Raw genomic sequence first — 25416 nt, forward strand, 5'->3', positions numbered from 1 at the left:
CCTGAGGTCACTCTCTAGCCCATCACCTCTCCGTCATCTCTAGACCACCTTGTTCACTGTCTTCCTCACTCAGATACATGGTCCACCAGAGCTTGGCTCTGCATACATCCCTCAGAACTGCTCTTCCAGGACAGCAGACATAAAGCAGTCAGTGAGTAGATAAATGTCCATCAAATGAAACTCACGCAGAAACACAGCAGCACTGTCGAAACACCAGTTCACCTGAAAGGTCATTTCTGTCCCATGAGCTTCTAATCTCTGTTCCCTCTGAACAACGTTCAACCTATGTGGGTGCTTTTAAAAAATTCATTGTGTATGACAATATTGCCCTAGACTACTCCTTTCTCTGCAAGGAGATCAAACCAGTCCACCCTCAAGGAAATCAACCCTGCCTATTCATTGGAAGGACTGTCGCTGAAGCTGAAGCTCCAATACTTTGGCCACGTGATGCAAAGAGCCGCCTCATTGGAATCTAATGCTGGGAAAGATTGAAGGCAAAAGGAGAAGGGCACAGCAGAGGATGAGATGGTTGGATGGCATCACCGACTCAATGGACATGAATCTGAGAAAACTCCTGGAGACAGTGATGGACAGGAAAGCCTGGCATGCTGCAGTCCATGGAGTCGCAAAGAGCTGGATAAGACTGAGTGACTGAACAACTCCCTTCCAGATAAAGAACAAATCCCAAGAAACAACATGAAATTTGAGACAACCTTAGGGGGGAGGGATGAATTTCAGTATTTCATGTACATGTCCTAAATTGGTGTTCCATCACTCTTTAACAAAAATAAATAAATAAATATCTCTGGGGTATATTAAACTATGTCAATAGCATCCCAAAGCAAGAATGTGGTACCATGTAAAATTTGGTCATAATATATGGCCAACACTATCGAACATGTTATGCCAAAAACTGGGCTAAGTACTTGGCAAACATTATCACAGGCAAACAGCTTATGAAGGTGGAAGTGGTATTATCTATATTCTGCAGGTAAGCAGACTGTGGCACAGGGACATTAAATAAATTCTCCGAAGTTACACAGCTAATCCGTGGAGGCGGTAGAATCTAACCAAGGTGATCTGCATCAAGGTACAAGCTTTGGATCCCAAAGCCATATATCCCCACTTCATTACCCCCTGTCCAAGAAAGGGCAAAGTGATGAGACAGAAAACAGGATGGATACGGGACAAGGAAAAAGAAGAGTGGCCAGTCACCCCGGATCCAGCCCAAACTTAACCTCTCTGAGTTCTATCCTGACCTGCTCCATTCCCTGTGATATGTTAGAAGCTTCCTTGACAGGCTTCGGCCATCTGGAACCTCACCCTTCTGGAAGGCCAGCAGATTTTCTTTGGATCTAACTGCTGCTTCTGTCCCCCCTGTATCTAGCCTGTCTTTTCGCCCCTCCTCTGTTACCGCCTTCATTTCTTTTTTTTTTTCCACTTTTTTATTTTTTAAATTATGAAAGCACGACAACATTTACAGGAGACTTGGAAAACACAGAACAAAGTTACATATAGTTCCTCTATATATTATGATTATATTTTAAGTAGTAAAATAAGATTTTTTTTAGTTGGAGTTTCAATTTCAAAGTCTTAAAAATTAATAGAATTAATATACTGAAAAGTAGAAGGATATAGTAGACCTGAAAAGCACCATGAACCAATTCAACATAATTAAGATTTATACAATTTTCACACAACAGTAGGATATAAATTCCATTCTAGCTACCATAGACTATAAACCAGGAGACAGACACTGGAACATATCCAGGGACATTAAATAAGGTACAAAAAGTTCATGGTCTTAAGGTATTGAAATTATACAGTCTTTTTCTCTTACAGCCCTCATTTCTAATGTCTCCAGGAGGGGTGAGCAATGGCCCCAAGTCAAGATACATAAAGTATAAATATACCAGGGAGTCTGTGAGAACTTTTTCTTTTGGCAAAATGAGCAATAGCAAATAGTAACAGTAACAAAAGACAATACCCTGAATGAAAATATTTCTAACTCTAATTAGATTTTATGTGAAGTTTAAATTTATGTGGCATCTTACTTCTTAGTAAAATTTTTTAAAAAATTTTAATTTAGATAGAGGGAATTCCCTGGTGGTCCAGTAATTAGAACTCCATGCTCCCACTATAGGGAGCATGGGCTCAGTCCCTGGTCAGGGAACTAAGATAAGATTCTGCATGCCACACAGCGCAGCCAAAAAAAAATAAAAGAATTTAGATAGAAAAAAATTAAGAACAAATATAAAGACAAAAACTCTTCAGCTGCATTAACTGAAAACTCTTTGCAAGTTTTTACAAAAATCTAAATTTCGTAACAGAAATGAGTCTTCTGTATCAACAGGAATGTTCCATCTAAACCTTACATTCATCCATTCTTTTTTTTCACTGTCATTTTCTGGAAACCAAAACATGTCATCGTCCTTTAATAGAGAAGACGGAAATAAAAACATGGATTTTCACCGTGGCTTTTGAAATTCAGAGAATCAAAGACTCACAACTGAATGGATAAATAGCCACCTGACGCAGCCTGTTTGAAGGACCTGTGACTATGATTAAAAGGAACTGTCCCCTTATTCAGTTAATTACTCAGCCTGCCAACTTATGGCAGGAGTTCTGAACTAAGAGCAGGAAGCTCGGCTTTCTATGGCTAGTGTCACCATGAATTACTTGGAACCTTTATTACTGTACAGTATTTATTACTGTACAGCATTTATTTCTTTAATTCAAAGAGGATTAAATGCATTTTAGTGTTACAGAAAATTTTAAACCTCAATCTTCTATTAAGCAACCAGTTTTAATATTAAAGGAGGAATGTAGCTTGTTAACTGGTTCTTTTCATTTCCACTGAGATGAAAATTGTTTTTCATTTCCCACAAATCATGGGACTAGAAGGATGAACAGATGTAGTATGACAGATTATAATTCTATTTTTAAGGTACTTTAGATATTTTAATAGGCTTTATTAAGGTATACTTTATGATCCATAATATTTACTAATCTTAAATGCACAACACAGTCACTTTTAACAAATGTATAACAAACAATTATAGAACACTTGCATCACTCCCAAACATCCTTCACACCACTTTACACTTTCCTGAACCCCTCGTCCCCAGCAACTTCTGATGTTCTTCCTGTCAGTCACTATAGTTCTGCTTTTTTTACATAGATTATGATTTTAAGAAGCAGTAAAGAAGGAACAAAGGAAGAAAGGAAAATGCCTTCCCCTTCCACCCTATTCCACAATAAGAAAACAAGAAACTGATTATATCAGTTCCAAAGAACTACTGTAGAAACATAATCAGGAAAGGATTATTGACTTAAGTGCCCCACAATGAGAGTAAATGAATAATTTCCCAGACCAGATTTGATCATTTTCACTAACCTTTTCCTTAACGTCTATCTCCTTCAGAAACTGCTTAATTGAAGATAAGGTATCGAGAAGGTACAAACTAAGAAATGAAATGAATCTCCAGAAATTTAGACATGTACTAAACACTTTCCACCAAGATCCCACTTCATTAGAAGCTATCCATCAGGGGTCATTTCATGGTCTGGCCAGAGAAACAATAGATGAGACAGGGAGAAAGAGGCAGTCCGCTCTTCTGGTGTCATTAATTGCACACATTTTCGCTATGGACAAATCTTGCACATCTTCTCTTCTACTTTCTTTTCCCATTCATAAGCAAGACCAAGGTAAACACAACAGCCAGCAAAGATTCCTCTTCTTGAGTGATTTCTCCCACAAAAAGGATATTTGGTGGGAGGGCGGGCGGTAATTCTCTGGTGGTCCAGTGGTTAAGAATCTGCTTTGCAATGCAGGGGACGTGGGTTCAATCCCTGGTTGGGGAACTAGCCTCCCACGTCTCAGAGCAATTAATTAAGCCCACTCACCACAACTAGAGTCCATGCACCCCAGTGAAAGACCCCACATGACACAAGAATCCTGCATGCCGCAACTAAGACCCCATGCACCAAAGAAATGAATACATATTGAAGCTTTAAAACATTGTTTTAAACTGTTTTGCTGAATGGTAAATGATGAATGATGGGTCATCTCTGGGGTACACAAGTGCACAGAAGCCCCCTGGGCAGGTAGACACATCACAGGTATTTCGTTTTAAGCACATATGTAGATGGCATCACTTGATATGTGTATGACTTCCAACTCTGTTCACTTTCCTCAGCCTACTCCAACCTTAAAAATATATCTGTCCCTCTCTTGGTCTTCAGGAAACTAGGGTCTGGTTGATCTGGAAAGGAAATGGGTTTTACAGTTATATTAGTACCTTCTTATTCTTCATCCCACCCTAGAGATGAATGCTGTCCAACAGAACCTTCTGCAATGATGAAAATGTTCTCCGGCTGCACTGTCCAAATATGGTAGCCACTGGCCACAAGTACCTACCGAGCACTTGGAATGTAGCTGTGCGACTGAGCAACTGAATGTTACTCTTTCGTTTTAATTCATTTTCATTTAAACGGTCACATGTAGCAGCTACTGGACAAAAGCAGTTCTACAGCCTGTCCCAGTCACCCCCTGCCCCAGATAAGAGGGAGGAAAAGCTGGATTCTGAACTCAGTCCTGAGAAGTGGTCTTGGTTCTGCCTCAGAAAACAAGTCTCTCTCCTAAGCCACTCTAGCCAGCTAAGGCCAGTGTTCACAAAAGGGAGTTCTCCTTGTTCTGTATCCAGAACCAGAACCAGTGGCCCATCTGTTTGCTGGTTTCGGGATCTTAATAGCAGTTCCTTACTTTAGGTTCAATAGATTCTATCTGCCCTTTTCTTTCCAAAACTTTCCAGTGTTTTTGTTTTTTCCTCCCTCTCTTGCTTCTAATTCTACTCATTTCCTGTCCATCATAAAATCAACATCCACTAAACTGTTTACATAGAAATGTCTCTCATAATACCAGGGACAATTGCAAATACATATTAACTGTCCCAGGGATGGACTAGTTAAGGCAAAGAAGTTATTTAAATATACGCTTATTAAATATACTCTTGTTTAAATATACAAAGATCTATATGGTGTAAATGGATTAAACATGGTATTGATATAATAAACAGATGTATTATAATAAGAATATTTTAAAAGGAGATTATAGCCAGGCTAAAGATATTTTACTGAATGCTCGAAAACCCTCCCTGACTCAAAATAGGCACATTCATTTAAGACCCTTCCATGACCCTCCTGTCAAATGCATTCACTGGCACTCTGCTACACGAAACATGCCCAGAAAGAGTCTGAGGTCAAAACTTTGTCTACAAAGGAAATTAGAAGGAAATTGTAGGAGATAAAACACAGCTTTAGGTTCTGGCATTTCTCCAGCTTTGTTCACTTTAGTCTAATATTTTAAGAGGTAGAGAAGGGAGGGGAAGCAGAGAGGCAGCTGTTATGTTAATTATCCTGCTTGATGTCCACAATGTGCCTGTAGTCCATCCTGCCTCCTCTCCTTCCATCTTGTGGATTTCAAAGTAATTTACCTGCCCTCCAAGCCCTACCGCAAAGCCAAAGAGATGATCTGAAACAGCAGAAAAAGACCAAAAAGCAATATTCCCAGAAAGCGCAACATGAGTAAACTCAAACATGTCTTACTGGATGAAACACGTAAGTTTTAATCATAAACAGGACTAGGACATCTTCTGGGCAGCGCAAAACACCTACGTGTTACTACACAGCTAAATGCTGGTTCTGCTGCCGTACTCTGTGGGGCAGGGAGGAAGTCTCCCCGACCCCGAACTCCCGCCCCCATCCCTCTGACCTCTCTTTGCCCAGATACACATGATCCTGTGTGATGAGCAGCTGTGTCTAAAAGCTCGCACCAGGCTCTAGAGAAGCAGACTGGCATGCTAGTACGGAGGATGGACACCTTGATCGAGCTGCTCAGCACTGTCCTGGGGCCATGGCCACTTCCAGAACCAAGCCAGAAGGCCATGTAGCAGCTGGACCCATCCAGGAAGAACCAGGCTACTTTCCCCAGGGATTGAAGTCAAAGACAATCTCCCTGCTGCTCCTGACGCAGCCCCACGCATGAAGCCCCCAAGGTGTGAGGACCACAGGGGGGCCCACCTTGGGGTGGATTGACTCCCTGATTGGTGGATGCTGGACAGGTCACCGGCTGAAGAAGGGAGGCTGGGGCCCATCTCCTACTGAGGCTCCAAACGGGAAATTGATCACCCCTGTCCCATATGCCCTCAGCAAAAACCTCCTCACTCTGCTGCTACAGAGTGTAGGCTTTCACATCTAAGGGAGTGTCACTGCACAAATGGGGAAAACAGACACTGCGGTCTCCCTGGAGGTCACAGAGCCAAGAGTGTGCAGCAGAGCCTGGATTAAAATGCAAAACCCTGCCTCCCAGGCCAGCGCTCACACCACTTGGCCACAGCGTGTCCCTGGTGGCAGCTCATTCATCAACCACAATTTCCCCCGTTACTTTCCTAAACAAGTGTAGGGCATCTCAGAGCAGAAGACAAGGCTCTGTCCATTTTAAGAAGAACACGCAGAATGCAGCGTTATGTAATCAACGGGACGCGGACTGCCAATGGCAAGCAATCGGCAGCACATTTTTTCCCACCATTCTCAGTGATGTAATTGTATATGCCCTTGGCTCAGGTTCACAGCAGAGCAGTCTGAATGCTGCCGACTTTGTCCAAAGCAAGACAGTTAAGGAAATGGCATCCTTTGCATGGCACCACAATTGACGTGGATCCCACCCTATGCCAGCCAGTTTATAAGCACGATGCCCTTGGAGGTGGTTTTAGCCCACGCCTAAAAGAGCTATAAATACTCGCCACATCACAGATGCAATGAAGAGTCAGAACCTGGCCAGATTTAACTCACTCATGTTCAAGCCAAAACTCAGTCAACTGCGAAATGTAACTAAGTTCACATTTCTTTTTCCCCATCCAGCTGCCATTTCATAGGCTGAATATTTCAAGCACCAGCATCAGTTATTAAACTATCAAAAATATCTGTAAAATATAAAAATGATTTTTACATAACAAAAACAGACCAAAAAAATCAAACCCCATTTGTCATTTCAATGGAGAAGATGACATGTTCATTCAGGACCATCTTCATCTTTTTATTCTTTATAAAAGATAGGAAAATAAAATGAATACAGAATTTTTTCCATAAAAGGAAAACTTTTTCTGTAAAGGCCAAGAGAGCAAATATTTTCAGCTTTAAGTGGATACACTGTTCCTGAAACAACTACCCAACTCTACCACAGTAACATAAAAGTAGTCACAGATAACACTTAAATGAATGGGCATGGCTGTGTCCCAATAAAACTTTATTTACAAAAATAGACAGCAGGCCAGATTGAAGGTTCAGGCTATTGTTTGCCAGCTCTTCCTAGAAAATTATTTCTTTTCTTCCCTTCTGATATTATCTTCAGCTCATGCTCTACTTCAGCGGATCATTAAGAAAATGATGACAAGCAAGATAGCAAAACCAAGGAGACTTAAAAGGTGAGACCCTTAAAAAACCATCATCGCAGTACAGATCACCTTTTCCTGAACTAACCAGTGCACAGAGAAGGTCGACAGCCTCCAGCACAAGTTCCTGGTGTCCAATGCGTGTGACACCCAGCTCCTCGAGATCCTGGTGGGAAATCTGTAGCAGCTGCTCTCCGTTAATCTTCTCTCGTTCAAACTTGTGGACATACTGCTGCAGGCAATCATCTAAGCCTACCGAGAAAGCAAAACAATCCATTATTGTCATTTTGTTCCCTTACTCCAAAAAATGCCCACATTTAAATCAACCTCAGGAATCACCGGTTACGCTCCACTATTTGATGGTCCACACAATCAAGTGTGTTCTCATCTTCTTAAACAAGTTTTAAATCTAAATTTTAAATTTAAATCACAGCTTAAATTTCCAGATGGATCCCACAATTTTGACAGTTATCTTTCCATTCCCTTTTAGCTAGAAGAATAAACACTAACCCCTGGTGGTTTGAAAAGCTAGTTATCTGTGCTACACATACATTTGTCTGTTGGCTAAGCAGTCTTTCTCTGGAACATCAGCCCTCTCCCAGCCCATGTGATTCCAGTGGACATGCCAATGAAGATGCTCTGCCACAGTGATTGGTCACACTATTCTATCCACCAGACAGTAATAGGTTCAGGGATGAACATGTGATTCAAGCAGAACCAATCAAAATCTCCCCTGAGATTTGATATGTGAACAAACGAAAACAAAGTCTCTCTCTTCTTTTCCAATTAGAAGTCATAAAGATACAGTCTTAGGGATTTTGGGAGTCACTTTTCTGATTTGTTTTTTTTTTTTTTAATAAATCCATTTGAGGCAAAGAAGATGCCCCAGTAATATCCTACGTGTCCCTGGATCTAATCCTGTTTAAAGATACTTCTAACCCCAGAATATTTTTACTTATATCAAAATAAATTTCCGTTTTAGCTTAAGCTTATCTGTGTTGAATTTCTGTCCCTTGCAAATGAAAAGTTTTGATGAATACAGAACCCAGAGGAGAAGCTTTCAGGAGTGGAGCCAGACAAAGACAATGTTCAATGGGTTCACTTATGGGAATTTTTCCAGGTCAAATACTATGGCCAACAGGGCTGTATTTTAATATTCTTATACAATGATTGAAATAGGTAAGCCCAATAGAACTTGGGATTCTTTATTCCTTTATAGAGAACTCTCTTGTCAATATGTTTTAATGGTTTTACTAGCATATTTCACTCTAAATCAGTTTATCTATTCAAGCCTAATAAAAGCCACCTGAGTGTTTTAAAAGACTAGATTTATATAAATTCAATCCCACACAAAGGAGGAAAACTCAATTTAACCTGAAAAAGTATGTGGAAGGCATGTTGCTCTCCCCTCCCCCGCTAAACACACACACACACACACACACACACACACACACACACACACACACACACACACACACAAACTTCATTTACCCCTCCCGAAAGCTATGTGGGTACTCTGAACCAGGAAAGTAGACATAGGTCTGGCACTTACTTTTGGCAATACTAGAGTCCACGAATCTCAAAATCTAGAGTCCATTTAGCACTCAAAATGTGTTAAGTGATATCTCTGTCCCACTATTTTGAAAGTTTTTAAAGGGGCAAAAACTTTCACCATTTGCCTCCTGATAAGATGTAGAAAGAGAAACAGATGCTAACAAGTATGAAAGGAGAAATTAACAATAACACAATAATAGTGGGAGACTTTAATACCCCACTCACACCTATGGATAGATCAACTAAACAGAAAATTAACAAGGAAAAAAAAAAAAAAGAGGTGTGTAAGGCAACTGGAAATTTAAACATCACTGGATATTTGATGATATTAAGAATTTATTCTTAAAAAAAAAAAAAAGAAAGAAACCAATATTCATTGCAATACTATTTACAATAGCCAAGAAATGAAAGCATGAATAAAGAAGATGTGGTACATGTATACAATGAAATATTACTCAACATTAAAAGGAGTGAAATAATGCCATTTGCAGCAACATGGATAGACCTAAACATGATCATACTAAGTGAACAAAGTCAGAGAAAGACAAATACATATGATATCACATATGTGAAATCTTAAAAAATGATATAAATGAACTTATTTACAAAACGGACAGACCCAAAGACATAGAAAACAAACTTATGGTTCCCAAAGAGGAAAGAGGGAGAGGGATAAATTAGGGATATTAGATTAATAGATACACTCCTATATATAAATCAGAAAAGCAACAAAGTCCTACTGTATAGCACAGGGAACTCTACTCAGTATTCTGTAATAACCTATAAGGGAAAGAATCTGAAAATAATATGTGTAACTGAATCATTTTGGTGTATACCTGAAACTAAAGAACACTGTGAATCAATTATATTTCAATTAAAAAAAAAAAAAAGAAATACAGAGGACCATAAGAGACCACCGTGAGCAACTATAGGTGATAAAATGCACAACCTGAAAGAAATGGATGAAATTTTGGAGTGGTACAATCTTCCAAGACTAAACTAAGAAGAAACTGAAAATATGAACAGATCAATCACAAGCACTGACATTGAAACTGTAATTTAAAAACTCCTGACAAACATGCATCCAGGACATGATATATTCTCAGTTAAATTCTATCGAACATTAGAGAAGAGTAAACACCTATCCTTCTGAAACTTCCAAAAAACTGTAGAGGAAGGAAAACTTCCAAACTCATTCTTAGGCCACCATCACCCTGATGCCAAAACCAGCCAAAGATGTCACAAAAACAGTTAATTATAAGCCAATATCACTAATGAACATAGATTCAAAAATCCTCAACAAAATTCTACCAATCTGAAATCAACAGTACACTAAAAAGATCATACACCATGATCATGCAGGATTCATCTCAGGGATACAAGTATTTTTAAATATCTGCGAATCCATGTGATACACCACATCAGTAAATTGAAGAATATAAATCATATGATCATCTCAATGCATGCAGAAAAATCTTCTGACAAAATTCAGCACCAATTTATGATAAAAATTCCAGAAAGCAGGCATAAAGGGAATATACCTCAACATAATACAGGTAATATATAAGAAACCTATAGCTAGCATCTTACTCAATGGAGAGAAGTTGAAAGAACTTCCTCTAAGATCAGGAACAAGACAAAGACATCTACTCTCACCACTTTTATTCAATAGAGTTTTGGAAATCCTAGCGAAAGCAATCAGAAAAGAAAAAGAAGTATAGGGAATCTAGATTGGAAAAAAAAGAAGTTAAACTGTCACTATTTGCAGATAACATGATACTATACACACATCTTTAGAAATACTAAAGATATTACAAGAAAACTACTAAAACTTATCAATGAATTTGGTAAAGTTGCAGGTTACAAAATTAATACACAGAAAGCTGTTGCATTTTTATACATTAACAACAAAAGATCAGAAAGAGAAACTCAAGAAACAATTCCATTTACCATCACATCAAAAAGAATAAAATACCTAAGAATAAAAAAAATAAAAATAAAAAAAAGAGAGAAACAGTCCTATTAACTATTTGGGACTTATATCTCTGAAGCAGAGATTAAGAAAAAATTAATTTTATGGTAACAAGTTACTATGGTAACTAGTAGTAACTAGTCTAACCCACCCTCCCTGAAGAGACATCTGTCTAACAGAGGGGTTCTGTCACACAGCAGCGAGGTTGTGGCAACTATATAAACCCACCTCCACTTTGATGGCCTCGGGGGCCTCCATTGCATGTGAGTCGAGCAGGTAGTGGAGGCCACACCAGCCAGCAGGTATCGAGGGTCACCGTCCAGGGTACCCAGGGCGGTCTGCAAGGGGGCAGAGTCTATCTGCAGGGCACAACAGTGATAGTTCTCGAGACAAGGAGAGCCTCCTTACAACTCCATTCCCATTTCATGGATGACTAGATCAAGGCTCATGGAGATTCTGTACCTTGTCCACGGTGACATAGCTGGTACCATGCCAAGAGGACGATTTTGTTAGCCATTTTCTTCAGCCCAATATGGAAGAAAAGAGCTCAAATTCAAATCAAGGTTTGTTGACACAAGCCCCAATCCTTTTGCATTCTACCCAGCAAACATGGGACTATAACAATTCCTCTCCACGCTTGCCCCTAAATAAGGAGTAAGGTCTAATCACAGCTATTAAAACAGAAGCATGGAAACCCAGGGGTCCTGAGAAGGTACTTCACATTTCATTGACCCCCAAAACTGGGAAAGTATGAACAAAAGACTAATCACTGTGAATTTTACCCTAAATTACTTAGCCAGTTTTAAGCCAGATTGATTCAATATCTTATACCCTCCCCTCCTTCAGAATGTTCTCTTTCCTTGCCTGCACTTAAGCTTTAAATAGATGTTTAGGACAATTATATTAAACATTTAAACCCTGTTACAGCTGAATCAATCTTCCCAAGATACATATGTTGAAGTTCTAATCAGCAGTACCTCCGAACATTACTGAACTTGGAGGTAATGTTTTTAAAGAGTTGATTAAGTCAAACGAGGTCATATGGGTGAGCCCAAACCCAATATGAAGGAGGAAATGGAAACTGACTCCAATATTCTTGCCTGGAAAATCCTATGAACAGAGGAGCCTGGTGGGCTACAGTTCCTGAGGTCACAAAGAGTCGGACACAACTGAGCAACTGAGCACACAAACCCAGTATGACTGGTGTTCTTATGAGAAAAGGAGACATACGTACCCAGAGAAGAGCATGTGAAGACATATAGGGGAAGGTCTCTACAAGCCAGGAAGAGAGGCCTCAGAAGAAACCATCTCTGCGAATACTATGATCTCAGACTTCTGGCCTCCAGAATTTGGAGAAATTAAATTCCTGTTGTTTCAGCCACCCAGTCTGTGGGGCTATGTTATGACAGCTCTAACAAACCAACACAAACCTAAGGATACTTTACTTCATGTTCATCCACACGTGATTAACTTTTTCCTAAAATAAGCAAGGCCCAGTGACCAACAGAATTACGATTCATGTTTACTGTGCCAAGCAAGTTATTTGCTCAAAATAGGAGAATGAGACCGGCTCACGTGACTTCTCATGTGGAGAATAAACTAGTCCATTACACTTAAAGTGCAGGACCACACGCACCACAGGTGTTCACAAAACTCCATCCTTTAATAGTAAGTAGAAAGAAAGATGAGGCCAGGTTTCTCTTTTAACTGCGAAAAGTTCCACTGAAGAAACAAGATTTCAGAAATAGCTTCAGAGCATTAAGTAAATATTTTGGACACAAAGAAGGAGGCTGACATGGGAGATGTAAAGACGTTTCTGGATAGGACGAGAGAAAAGTGAAGAAAACAGCAGAACATTTGCCTGCGAAAGGTCCAGCATCTCCTGGAGGATTCAGAGGACTATAAATGATTTGACCTCGACTAATCAAAAGATCCCCAAGATGTAGTAGAATTACCAAGTAGAAACACCATGTGATTACCTGCCCAAATACAGAATCTAGAGCGACTTAAAGACTCCCCACTGTGGAAGCAATCTAAATGCCCATCAAAAGACAAATGGATAAAGATGTGATACACACACACACACACACACACACACACACACACACACACTGGGATATTCAGTTCAGTTCAGTTCAGTCGCTCATTCGTGTCCGACTCTTTGCGACCCCATGAATCGCAGCACGCCAGGCCTCCCTGTCCATCACCAACTCCCGGAGTTCACTCAAACTCATGTCCATCGAGTCGGTGATGCCATCCAGCCATCTCATCCTCTGGCATCCCCTTCTCCTCTTGCCCCCAATCCCTCCCAGCATCAGAGTCTTTTCCAATGAGTCAACTCTTTGCATGAGGTGGCCAAAGTACTGGAGTTTCAGCTTTAGCATCATTCCTTCCAAAGAAATCCCAGGGCTGATCTCCTTTAGAATGGACTGGTTGGATCTCCTTGCAGTCCAAGGGACTCTCAAGAGTCTTCTTCAGCACCACAGTTCAAAAGCATCAATTCTTTGGTGCTCAGCTTTCTTCACAGTCCAACTCTCACATCCATACATGACCACTGGAAAAACTATAGCCTTGACTAGACAGACCTTTGTTGGCAAAGTAATGTCTCTGCTTTCAAATATGCTATCTGGGTTGGTCATAACTTTCCTTCCAAGGAGTAAGCGTCCTTTAATTTCATGGCTGCAATCACCATCTGCAGTGATTTTGGAGCCCCCAAAAATAAAGTCAGACACTGTTTCCACTCTTTCCCCTTACTCGGCCATAAAAAAGAATGAAACAATGTCATCTGCAGCAACATGGATGAACTTAGAGATACTAAGTGAAGTAAGTCAGAGAAAAGTAAATAAATAATATCACTTATATGTAGAATAAAAAAAAAGATACGATGAACTTTGAAAGAGACTCATGAAGAAAACAAACTTATAGTTACCAAAGAGGAAGGGATAAATTAAGAATTTGGGATTAATAGACACAGTACTATAAATAAATAACCAAGAAGGACTTACTGTATAGCACAGGGAACTATATTCAATATCTTATGATAACCTACAATGGAAAAGACTCTGGAAAGGAATAGAAAAATACATATATATGTATAACTGAATCACTTTCCTGCATACTCGAGACTAACACACCATTGTAAATCAACTATACCTCAATAAAAAACTTCAAAAATAAAAAGACTTTCCCCTCAAGGGACACATATATTGAATATGCTATGTTTTAAATAGTATTGTCTCCAGTTTTATTATTCCAATACATCATGGCCTATTGTTCAGTTATCCTATTGTTTAGAATACAATTAAACATTCACAAACAGCCAAATCAAACTATTATGCAGTCCCACAAAGGAGGGGAAAATCCCCAATTTAAAATGAACCGGTTTTAGAATTTGTAATACACCTTGCACTTTAACTTATTTGTCAAATGTATCTATTTACCAGTTCTTTGCTTCAAGGAACTTACAGAAAGTCTAGCAGAGCTGAGAGAAAGACATAATTACACAAAATTAGATTAAAGACATTCCATTTATACAAATTAAATTAAACACACAATTCAATGTGAAAAGAACCACGAAGGAAAAGGATAGGGTTCCCACAGAATGGAAGCCGCAGGGAGAGACACCCAGACTCCCCCCATTCTTAAACCTGCAAATAATCCTACACTCTCAAAGAAATCCCAAAGGCAAAAAGGAAAAAAACAAACATCTCATGATTTTTAAAAATACTGTTCTCTGATTTATGTCAGAAAAGCCAAGAGGGCAGCGGTTAAGAGCCCGAGTCCAATCTCCGTCCACTTCCTGCTAACTGGGTACCTGGAACAAGTAGCCCAGTTGGCTCACTTGTAAAACAGAGATAATAACACTACCTACCACCCAACTCTATGCTTCTGGAATTACTGTTCTTTGTCACCCCGTTTTGTCAAGGTTTGTTGGCCTTAAGTTTAAAGCTGGTTGATACCAGTGGTTTGGGTACAGCAGTCCGAGTTTCGGCAGTAACACCATGTTTGAAACACAGGGTGTGCTGAGTTTTAGCTCAGTTAAAGGACTGAGGAATACTTTTTGCTTTATCAGACAAGCCCTTGACCCACTGGCCTTTCTTAATGAGTCAAAAGAACAACCAGTGTCTCTAGAAGGAGAAAGGGAGGTGATTCTGTTGCTGACCACGGTGTTTGGCCTCCTTAATCAATAGAAATTGATAAGAGATCAGACAAGAAATTCAGGAAAAGGCTTTACTGGGGCCCCTGTTGCAGCAAGGGGAGCAAAAACAGGTAACATGTCCCCTTACTCCCTCCCCGAGGCGGGCAAGCTGGTTCCTTATATGGAGGGAGGGTAGGGGCGGGTCCAGGGCTGGTTTGGTGGGGAGGCTTAGCGGTTTGCCCAGCACTTTGGTGCTCCTGTGTGCTGGGGGCAAGTGCAGTACCCTGTTTTGCTCCCAGCTCTTCAGAAGTGGCAGTTGGGAGTTTTTGGTCTTTTTGTATCTTACTGTCCATAACTTGCCCCAATTGGGCATGCACATGCTTAGTTTTGTCCCTTCTAGTTTCTTTGTTTTCTGTTGCTCCAGGAGATGTTTGTCCAAGCACTGCAGCAAAGGGTCCCGGGTCCCAGCCTGGCTCAGCCCCAGGGACAGCCGGAGACAAAAGGGCACAGCCAGCCTTTGTACCTGCCGATGGAAGCACAGTTCCTCCCCTCAACCTGGAAGAAGCCGGTTTCCTCCCAAGCCATCCTCTTTCTCCCCATCATAATATCCCGTATCCACTCTAAGGAGAGAAACTACAGCCATGACTTCTCTTTTTCGGCTCAAGATCCTCTGTCTTCCCCTACTGATCTGAAAAGCAAGAAAAGCAGAATGAACTGCACACTGAAGGTAACCCAAGCACAAGCTAACTATTACAAGGGGTGAACTGATGCTTTTAACCTGATCATGACCAAATCTAAGAGAAATACAGTATCACATCTCATGTTAATGAATAGTCACACATTAAACAGGTATTTGTTTTGTGATTTTTAAAAAAAAATATTTCTTACCCCTTTGGAAATGCCTATTTCTTATACTGGGGCTTCCCAGGTGGTACTAGTGGTAAAGAATCCACCTGCCAATGCGGGAGAAGAGGGTTCCATCCTTGAGTCAGGAAGATCCCCTGGAGGATGGAATGGTAACTCACTCCAGATTTCTAGCCTGGAGAAGCCCCATGGACAGAGGAGCCTGATGGGCTACAGTCCATAGGGTCCCAAAGAGTTGGATACGACTGAAGCAACTCAGCACACTTCTTATATTGAAGGCAAAAGGAGAAGGAGGCGGGAAAGGATGAGGTGGTTAGACAGCATCACTGACTCAATGAACATGAATCTGAGCAAACTCCAGGAGACAGCAGAGGATGGAGGGGCTGGCGTGCTACAGTCCATGTGGTCCCAAAGAGTCAGGAACAACTTAGCAACTGAACAGTAAATTTCTTATATTAGGTTTCATAATATGCACACTAGTCCAGCAGAATGTGTGCATTGCTTATAGTTAAGTATCCATGTATTGCTGATGTGTGCCCTGGGAAAGCACCATCAAAAATCTCAAAGCTACAGGGGCTTTCCAGGAGGGCCAGTGGTGCTTCCACTGCAGGGGGCACAGGCCAATTCCTGGCTGGGGAACCTAAGACCCCGCATGCTGTCCACTGTGATAAAAAAAGGAAAAACAAAAAGCCTGAAAGCCACAGATCTCTACAGTGATGCCTCCCAGGTTCTTTTAACTAATCTAAAACTCAAAACAATTCAAACCTGAACTCCTCATCTTTCTCATCAAGGCTGCTTCTCCCCCACTTTGATCATTTTGGTCAATGACTCCAAGACTTACAGAGTTGTCCAAGCTAGAAAGTGGGAGCCATCCCCCTCCTCCTCCAGATTCTTCCTCCCCAGGACTTCCAGTCTTCAGGCCTTTGCATTCTCGCCCTCTCAATGTTGAGTTGAGAGGGCCTCCACCAGAGCCCTCCATCTCATCTCATTGTCACAGCTGCCTGGGTGTCTACACTCATCTAGAAACTGGTTGCCCTGTGCAGTCCCTTCTTCCCCTTAGTTCAGCCTCCACAATCCCTGAGCAAAAACCATCCTCTGCTTAACAGATCCAAATCCGTGAGCTTAGCAGGGCATTCCAAGACTTTCAGGAACTGTCCTCTTCCAAACACCTCTACAATCCTACTTTTCTATAATATTCCTCCTTCTGCTGATGATGGAGAAAACACCCTGAGTTTCTCTGAAAGGAACAAAGGTGTAACTCAGAGACTGGCAAATACAACTGATGGGCCAAATCCAGCCCACTGCTCCGTTTGGGAGGTAAAGTTTCATGGGAACACAGCCACGCTCTTTTGTTTACATATTGTCTCTGGCTGCTTTCGAGATACAGTAACAGAACTGAGTAGTTGAGACAGAGACCAAATGCCTCCAAGGCCTAAAATATTTACTCTCTGGCCTTTTACAGAAAAGGTGCGCCAAGCCTTGGTATAACCAACAGCAGCAACGAGTAAGTAGTTCTGAGGGATGATAAATCTGCCAACTGGAAAAACAAACAAGACTGGGAATGAGGTGACTCTGATTCCTTTCTTTTTGTATTTTTAGAAGAATCACTTGATATAATTACACCGAATTAAAAAGCAGGAAAAAAAAATGTTATCTCCCTTCCTCTCACCCCAAAAAAGTCCTGAACATGTTTTAGGAGACACTTTACAATTTTTTTTTAATAATTTTATTTTTATTTATCTGGCTGCACCAAATCTTAGTTGTGGCATGGGGAATCTTGAGTCTTCACTGCAGCGTGTGGGATCCAGCTCCCTGACCTAGAGATCAGGAACCCCTGCATTGGGAGCGTGAAGTATTAACCACTGGACCACCAGGGAAGTCCAGACCTCTTACAATTTCTATCCATTTTATATACAACAAAATTCACCCCTTTTCAGTTTACAAGTCAATGAATTTTGACAAATACATACAGCCATGTAATGACACCTCAATCATGATGTGAACATTTCTATCACCCCAAACAGTTGCCTTGGGCCCTTTTGCTGGGTCAATTCTTTCTCCATGGCCCCTGGTAACCAATGCCTAATGGTTAAGGTTAATGCCTAAGGTTCCCTTCTAATGAAGGGAACCTGGTTTCTCACCTGGCTTTGGTCCCTGTCCTGCCATGCACAACACTAGCAAAATCACTTTATTTCCAGTTGTTGGGCCCCTCGTGTGAACTAACAGACTTCCATTAAGACTGACACCCCCACACTCACTTCTTTGATTTTCTCAGTCATCCTACCAGGCTTCTGGTTAAATATAATTTGAAAAAAGAGGACCAGAACTAAAGATAATGTCTGAAAAGAACTCTCAGGGGTGGGAGAGAGGTTCAAGTAGGAGGGGATATATGTACACACATGGCTGTTGTACAGCAGAAACTAATACAGCATCATAAACCAATTATCCTCCAATTAAAAATAAACTTAAAAAAATAATAAATTTTTAAAAAGCTCTCTCGGTACTTTTCAGATCTAAAAGTCTACACTTCTCCACTTAGTACTGATACCTGCACTTACAGTTGCAGAGTATAAAGAAGGAAATAAATTGCTCAGGAACTGGAATCCCAAACCTCCTTAGGGCCAAAGACAATCATCAAAATGAAAGAATCTGGTCTTGAGAAAAACTCCATCAGGGTTTCTGCCCTCATTAGAACTCTGAGTATACGAAGTCATGCCCAAGGCTGCCGCCGCCCCGAAAGCAGAAGCTGCTTAAAATCCAAACACATCCAAAGATGCAGCCACAGGGATACTAGAAGCTCAACTGCGAACCAACAAAGCCTCTTCACTATGTTCATGGGATGGAGCAGCTTATTTTGAGGAGGAGGGACACTCTGCTGACTATCTAGGGTGGGGAGGAGGCGGGCAGGTACCAAGCTGAAAAAATAGAAATACTGAAGACAAAATAAAAGTCTGTGCTTTTCTGTTTACAATAGCTAGGGCATGGAAGCAACCTAGATGTCCATCGGCAGACAAATGGATAAGAAAGTTGTAGTACATATACACAATGGAATATTACTCAGCTATTAAAAAGAATGCATTTGAGTCAGTTCTAATGAGGTGGATGAAACTGGAGCCTTTTATACAGAGTGAAGTAAGTCAGTAAGAAAAACACCAATACAGTACATTAACGCATATATATGAAATTTAGAAAGATGGTAATGATGACCCTATATGCAAGACAGCAAAAGAGACACAGATGTAAAGAACAGACTTTTGGACTCTGTTGGGACTCTTTTGGACTTCTCTGTGGGAGAAGGCGAGGGTGTGATGATTTGAGAGAATAGCATTGAAACATGTATATTACCATATGTGAAATAGATCACCAGTCCAAGTTCAATGCATGAAATAGGACACGCAAAGCCGGTGTACTGGGACAACCCAGAGGGATGGGATGGGGAGGGAGGTAGGGGGTGGGGGGATTCGGGACAGGAGGACACGTGTACACCTGTGGCTGATTCATGCAGATGTATGGCAAAAACCACCACAATATTGTGAAGTAATTAGCCTCCAATTAAAATAAATAAATATTATTTTTTAAAGTCTGTGCTTTTAAACATTTAGGAGAGGCTGGTCCACACATCATGGAAGAGCTGCAAAAGAATGTAGCTTTGATGTCTTATGGAGAAGCAACCAAAGTTTCTAAAGCAAACCAAGTTTCTTGCTAGTAACCAACCTCTTCTAAGACTTACATCACTCTGAGGACATCAGAAGATGGAACCAAATAGCCAGCCAACTCCTTGGGTTTTACTATATACATGGATTTATGACTGAAACAAAACTTGGAAATAGCAAATATATCCATGCCAGGATAATTTAAGAAAGTGAAAATAGGAGTTCAAGGATTCAAGTTACCCAGAAAACAACAGTCAGATGAGCTGCCTTCATTTGAGGTTTATGAACTAGGAAAGAATGCAACTCAACCGAAGACTTTCACCAGGAAACTCTGGCTTCCAAGATGCAGGTCTGGCAACTCCTCCCCTGTCCCCTCCCCTGTCTGAAGTTGTGTCAGACTCTGCACAACTTCTGATGCTGTGAAAGGGCAGCCTGCTATGCCCCCAGCATCCTGAGTCCAGCCTCAAAGGGGAGACCAGAGTGGGGACAGGGGAAAGGACAGAAGTTACTGTTGTCTGAAACCATCGTTTGGGGAAGATATTTATACTGCTCTAAATCACTGAAAAAGCACTGACATGCGAATCAGAATCAACCAAAGAACTGACGGTCTACAGGGATGATGAAAATTCAGAATGTAATAAGAGCTCAGCACTGCATTCCCCTTCCCTTGCCCCCAACCCCCAAAAGTATGATAAACCTGAAAGATAACACCGAGGGCAGGAAAGAAATTCAACAGTGATGTAGACGTCTGCAGCTCTATGTGTGCATACACAGACATATAACCGTTGTTATTAAACAAAGACAGCAAGGCAAGTGTTCAGATGCTAAAAACAAACAAAAAAAAATTGTGAAGATGAACACAAAGCAAGCCACAATACTCTGGGGTAAAAGAAATGTGAACTTTCCAAGGCCGGTGTTGTAATTCAGTAACCAAACCGCTGTATCCAATTCTGGAACCATGGACCGAGACGGGAGGGAGGGGGGGCAACACGTGAAAGATGAGAAAAGAATTTACTGTCCTTTGCCCAGTGAATTATACTCTCCCCCACCCCCAACACAGTTTATTTTTCCAAAACTATAAATTAGATTTGGTCTAAAAACCAAACATTGGCTAAAAACTATTGTCACTGGCAAGCTTACCCTGAACCCAGTTTCCTGGACACACAGCAAGTTCAAGTTCATGGTGCTACAGACAAGCCACTCAAGAGCGTGGACCAGGTGGCGGCCACAGGAGCAACCTGGAAGCTGCACTCATTGCTTGAGTGTCAATACCACCCAGGAGCACGTTCTACCTTGAGGAGATGAACACGCAACACAGTCACCTCCAGTTTGCCTGAGTCCATTGAGATATCCATGGAAAAACTACAGTCTGTCCGATCCTCTGGGATTCCCAGGTGGTGCAATGGTAAAGTAATCTGCCTGCCAATGCAGGAGACACAGGAGACATGGCTTCGATCCCTGGTTCAGGAAGATCCCCTGGAGGAGGAAATGGCAACCCACTCCAGTATTCTTGCCTGGAGAGTCCCACGGACAGAGGAGCCTGGTGGGCTACAGTCCACAGGGCTGCAAAGAATTGGACATGACTGAGCAACTGAGCACATGTACACACACAGTCACACACACATGTGAGCCATGTGAAAGGACAGTACTGAAGCCTGTATGAGATTGGAAGACCTGAGGGTTTTGTTACCCTCCAGAGTTCTTCGCCTCCTTCAACAGAAATTGATCAAAGGCCAGGCAAGAAATTCAGGCAAGGCCTTATCCCCCCTGCTTCAGCAGGGGGAGTGAGAACAAGCACCAGGGTGAGAATGGGGTGTGTCCAGGGGTCGGGCTGGAAGGAAGACAGGGGGCTTGACAACCCCTTAGGTGGTGTTGAGGGCGGGGGGCATGCGCAGTATCTGCTTTTGTTCCTGACCGCCTACTTTCACTCTGGACTCTTCAAAAGGGGCAGTTGGATTTCTTGGTCTCTTTGTATCTTCTTGTCCATAATTTGGCCCAATTGCTCAAGCATGTAGTTATTTTTAGTCCCATACAGTTTCTTTGTATTTTGTTGCTGGAGGAGAGGTGTGTCCAGATGCAAACGTTGCAGCAAGGGGTCCCAGGTCCCAGCCTGTCTCAGTTTGATGCAAGAAGCTGACAATATCAGCAGCTGATGAAAGGGATGTTCACATACAAGGAGAGTGGAGAAAGGCCCGCACAGCTGCAAAGTTGGTGACAGATGCCTAGGACAATGGAGCGGGTTTGTCAGGCGGCATCAATCTTTTTTTAATAACAGCTTTATTGAACTAGCATGTACAGAACCTACAATTCACCTATATAGAGTGTACAATTCAATGAGTTCTGATATATTCCGCAACCATAACCACAACCAAATTTACATTTTCAATCCTACCCCCCCCCAAAAAAAACCTCTGGACCCTTAAAGTATTTACTGCCCATTTCACCACCCCACCCCCACTAGTAGGCCAAATGAACCTACTTTCTGTCTCTCTGGCTATAATGGAGTCTAGATATTGCACATAAATCGGGTCATATATGATTCTTGGTGCTTGACACCTTTCACGTAGACTAACATTCTCAACGCTCACTAAAACCTTCTCAACACACAGTTTAAACGTTACTCCCTTGCTCCAAGTCCTGCTGGCTCCCATGGCACCTGGGGTAAAATCTGCAACCAGCAAAGTTCAGACTGGTCTGTCTGGGTCCTGCCCGCCTCTCCAACTTCATGTCCTGCATTATCCTCCTCAGACCACCATGCTCGACATGGAGGATATTTGGTCCTTTCTACCTCAACACCTGTCCCCATGATGCTCCTTGAACCTGGAATCCGGATTCCTCCTCACCCCTCATCTCAGCTCAGATATCACATTACAGGGAGACCCCTGGAAGGTCTCCACTGAACATCACCATTGTTCATCACTGTATGTCCTGTCTGCTTCCTTCCTAGGACTTAGCGAGCCTGTGAGCACCTCTTTGTTCATTAGTCTGCATTTGCCTCTCTCTCTAAAACATGAGGCCCGTGCATGCTTCTGTTGATGGCCCACCTCAGATACTGGCTGGATAAAATAGAAAACAGAAAAGAAATCCTGGCTGAGGTTGAAGACCCCAACTCCGAAGGGGTGAATGGTGAAGGCTGTAGGAGCCCACCTCCCTCCATCTGCCATCCTCCTCTGAGGGACGCCCTCTGGCTCTCACCTCCTCATCTTTCTTTCTGGAACCCCCTCAGACCAGAGCTGTGGACATTCCTGATATTCCTGATGGGAAAACCCAAACAGAAAGTCCTAGCCCTTGCAGCTGTGATGTAGCAGGGGAAGAATCTTCTGGGTTCTTTCACACAAAATCCCCACAAGTTTTCCATAATCATGGCTTGAGAAAATGTCCACTCTGGTTTCCTGAAGGATTAAAGTGACACTTTCTCCTCATTCTCCAGAAAAATCCCAATTTTCACTACTCTCTGGTAAAACATGAAACGTCCCACGTCCTGTGCTACTGAGTGGCACTGATCTCATAGTCGTCAGCCTGCAAAGTCACTTTTGTGTTGTGCGGAGTGAAGAGCATGCAGGCCTGTGACTCCAGGTCTCAGGAGCTGGGCGACCTCCAGCAGATTGTGTCGTCCATCCCTCAGCATGCAAAGGCAGGGGCTGAGAAGCTGGCCCTGTGTCAGAAAAGCACCACATTCCTACAAGTCTCTAGTCTTTTGTTTTTGTCCTCAGGGCATGGCTTACAGGATCTCAGTTCCCCAACCTGGGATCGAACCCAAGCCCACAGCCATGTACTCGCCGAGTTCTAACCACTGAACTGCCAGAGAATCCCCATACAATTCCGTAATCTTGGGGCTTTCCTGGTGGCTCAGACAGTGAGGAATCTGCCTACAGGGGACCCAGGTTTGATCCCTGGGTCAGGAAGAGCCCCTGGAGAAGGTAATGGCAACCCATTCCAGTATTCTTGCCTGGAGAATCCCATGGACAGAGGAGCCTGGCAGGCTAAACTACATGGAGTCCCATGGATCTTAGGTCACCAGCTCCTTCTTCCCATCCTCAAATTAGTAAAACACCACCATCATCCAACCCCCTGTTAAAAGAAAGGGCAAGGGCTCAAATACCAAAGCCAGTCCAGTCAGTCAGTTCGATCACTCAGTCATGTCCAACTCTTTGTGACCCCATGGACCGCAGCACCCCAGGCCTCCCTGTCCATCACCAACTCCTGGAGTTTACTCAAACTCATGTCCATTGAGTCGGTGATGCCATCCAGCCATCTCATCCTCTGTCGTCCCCTTCTCCTCCTGCCCTCAATCTTTCCTAGCATCAGGGTCTTTTCAAAGGAGTCAGCTCTTCACATCAGGTGGCCAAAGTATTGGAGTTGCAGCTTCAACATCAGTCCTTCCAAAGAACATTCAGGACTGATCTCCTTTAGGATGGACTGGTTGGATCTCCTTGCAGTCCAAGGGACTCTCAAGAGTCTTCTCCAACACCACAGTTCAAAAGCATCAATTCTTCTGCGCTCAGCTTTCTTTATAGTCCAACTCTCACATCCATATATGACTACAGCTCCCATCCAAAGGACAGGCAGTTAGCACTATTAATACACAGTAACTAACATGGGGAAAAGAGTACTTTGTAATACCTTATAAGATCATATGGGCTTCCCTGATAGCTCAGTTGGTAAAGAATCCACCTGCAATGCAGGAAACCCCAGTTCGATTCCTGGGTCAGGAAGATCCCCTGGAGAAGGGAATGGCAACCCACTCCAGTATTCTTGCCTAGAGAATTCCATGGACTGTATGTATAGTCCATAAGGTCACAAAGAGTCGGACACAACTGAGCAACTTTCACTTTCACAAGATCATAAGGACCAGAATGAAGGCGGAATTGTAAAGTGTATACTCCTTGCCTTTGTTTTGTATATAATTTAAGGACTGGCCCTGTGCTGGCTCAGTGAGGACTCGTTCAGGACTCAGTGTAACCCACCTCCCTGGATCTACTCCCCACTCATGAAGCCGGGCCAGCCATGCCCACTCTGTTGATGTCTCATTTCCTAACAACACTCTAAGACACAAGTGAGACAAATTTGTACTTTTATCCTAAGAAATTTTAAGTCTTTTCTAGCTCTCCCATTTTTTAAAGTGACTCTGGAAACCAGCCTTTTAGGCCAGTGATGACCATGAGAGGGTAGCAATACACCAATAAAAATGACTGCCTTTAAAGAATTAAATATCTGTAGGATTCACCAAACTCAGAACACCTATATTTCTCAGATAACTTTTCAAAACCTTGAACTTAAGAAAGGCAAGCTATCTCTTTCTGAGATCAAATAAAAATAGGGAAGATCAGGCAGTATACTTCAAGTTTTCTGCATGCCATTAGCATCCCAGAAAAAGACAAAGGCAAAGAGAGTAAATACAACAAAAACAAAGAGAAAGAAAGAGAAGGGGAAAATGAGAAGCAGCTGTCAGTACAGGGCAACACTTAATTGTATATCCTAAGGGCGACAGAGAAAAAAAAAAAGGTATGCACCCCAGTGTTCATAGCAGCACTGTTTACAACAGCCAAGACATAGAAATAACCTAAATGTCCATCAACAGAGGAACGGGTAAGGAAATACGGTATACATATACAATGGAATATTACTCAGCCATAAAAAAGAACAAAATAATGCCATTTGCAGCAACATGGATGGATGTAGAGACTGTCATACTATGAAGTAAGTCAGACAGAGCAACACAAATATCATACGGTATCACTTACATGTGGACTCTAAAAAAGTGATACAGAGCACCGGGTTGAG

At 42.0% G+C, this 25416-nt stretch overlaps 1 protein-coding gene across 3 annotated transcripts in view; it reads right to left on the reverse strand.

Annotated features, from left to right (window-relative positions):
• CNKSR3 (CNKSR family member 3) overlaps window positions 1-25416 on the reverse strand; it is a 110717-nt gene that overhangs the window by 34001 nt on the left and 51300 nt on the right. For 2 of the 3 annotated variants that reach the window (XM_027551897.1, XM_027551896.1), the window contains exon 2: window positions 7540-7703. In XM_027551897.1, coding sequence (XP_027407698.1) covers window positions 7540-7703 — 164 coding nt within the window. Of the gene's footprint in view, window positions 1-7523; window positions 7704-25416 lie in introns of those variants that run through there. The other variant, XM_027551898.1, reaches the window with a different exon arrangement.

The sequence above is a fragment of the Bos indicus x Bos taurus genome, chromosome 9, assembly GCF_003369695.1.
Source record: "Bos indicus x Bos taurus breed Angus x Brahman F1 hybrid chromosome 9, Bos_hybrid_MaternalHap_v2.0, whole genome shotgun sequence".
In the NCBI taxonomy this organism is placed as follows: Eukaryota; Metazoa; Chordata; class Mammalia; order Artiodactyla; family Bovidae; genus Bos; species Bos indicus x Bos taurus.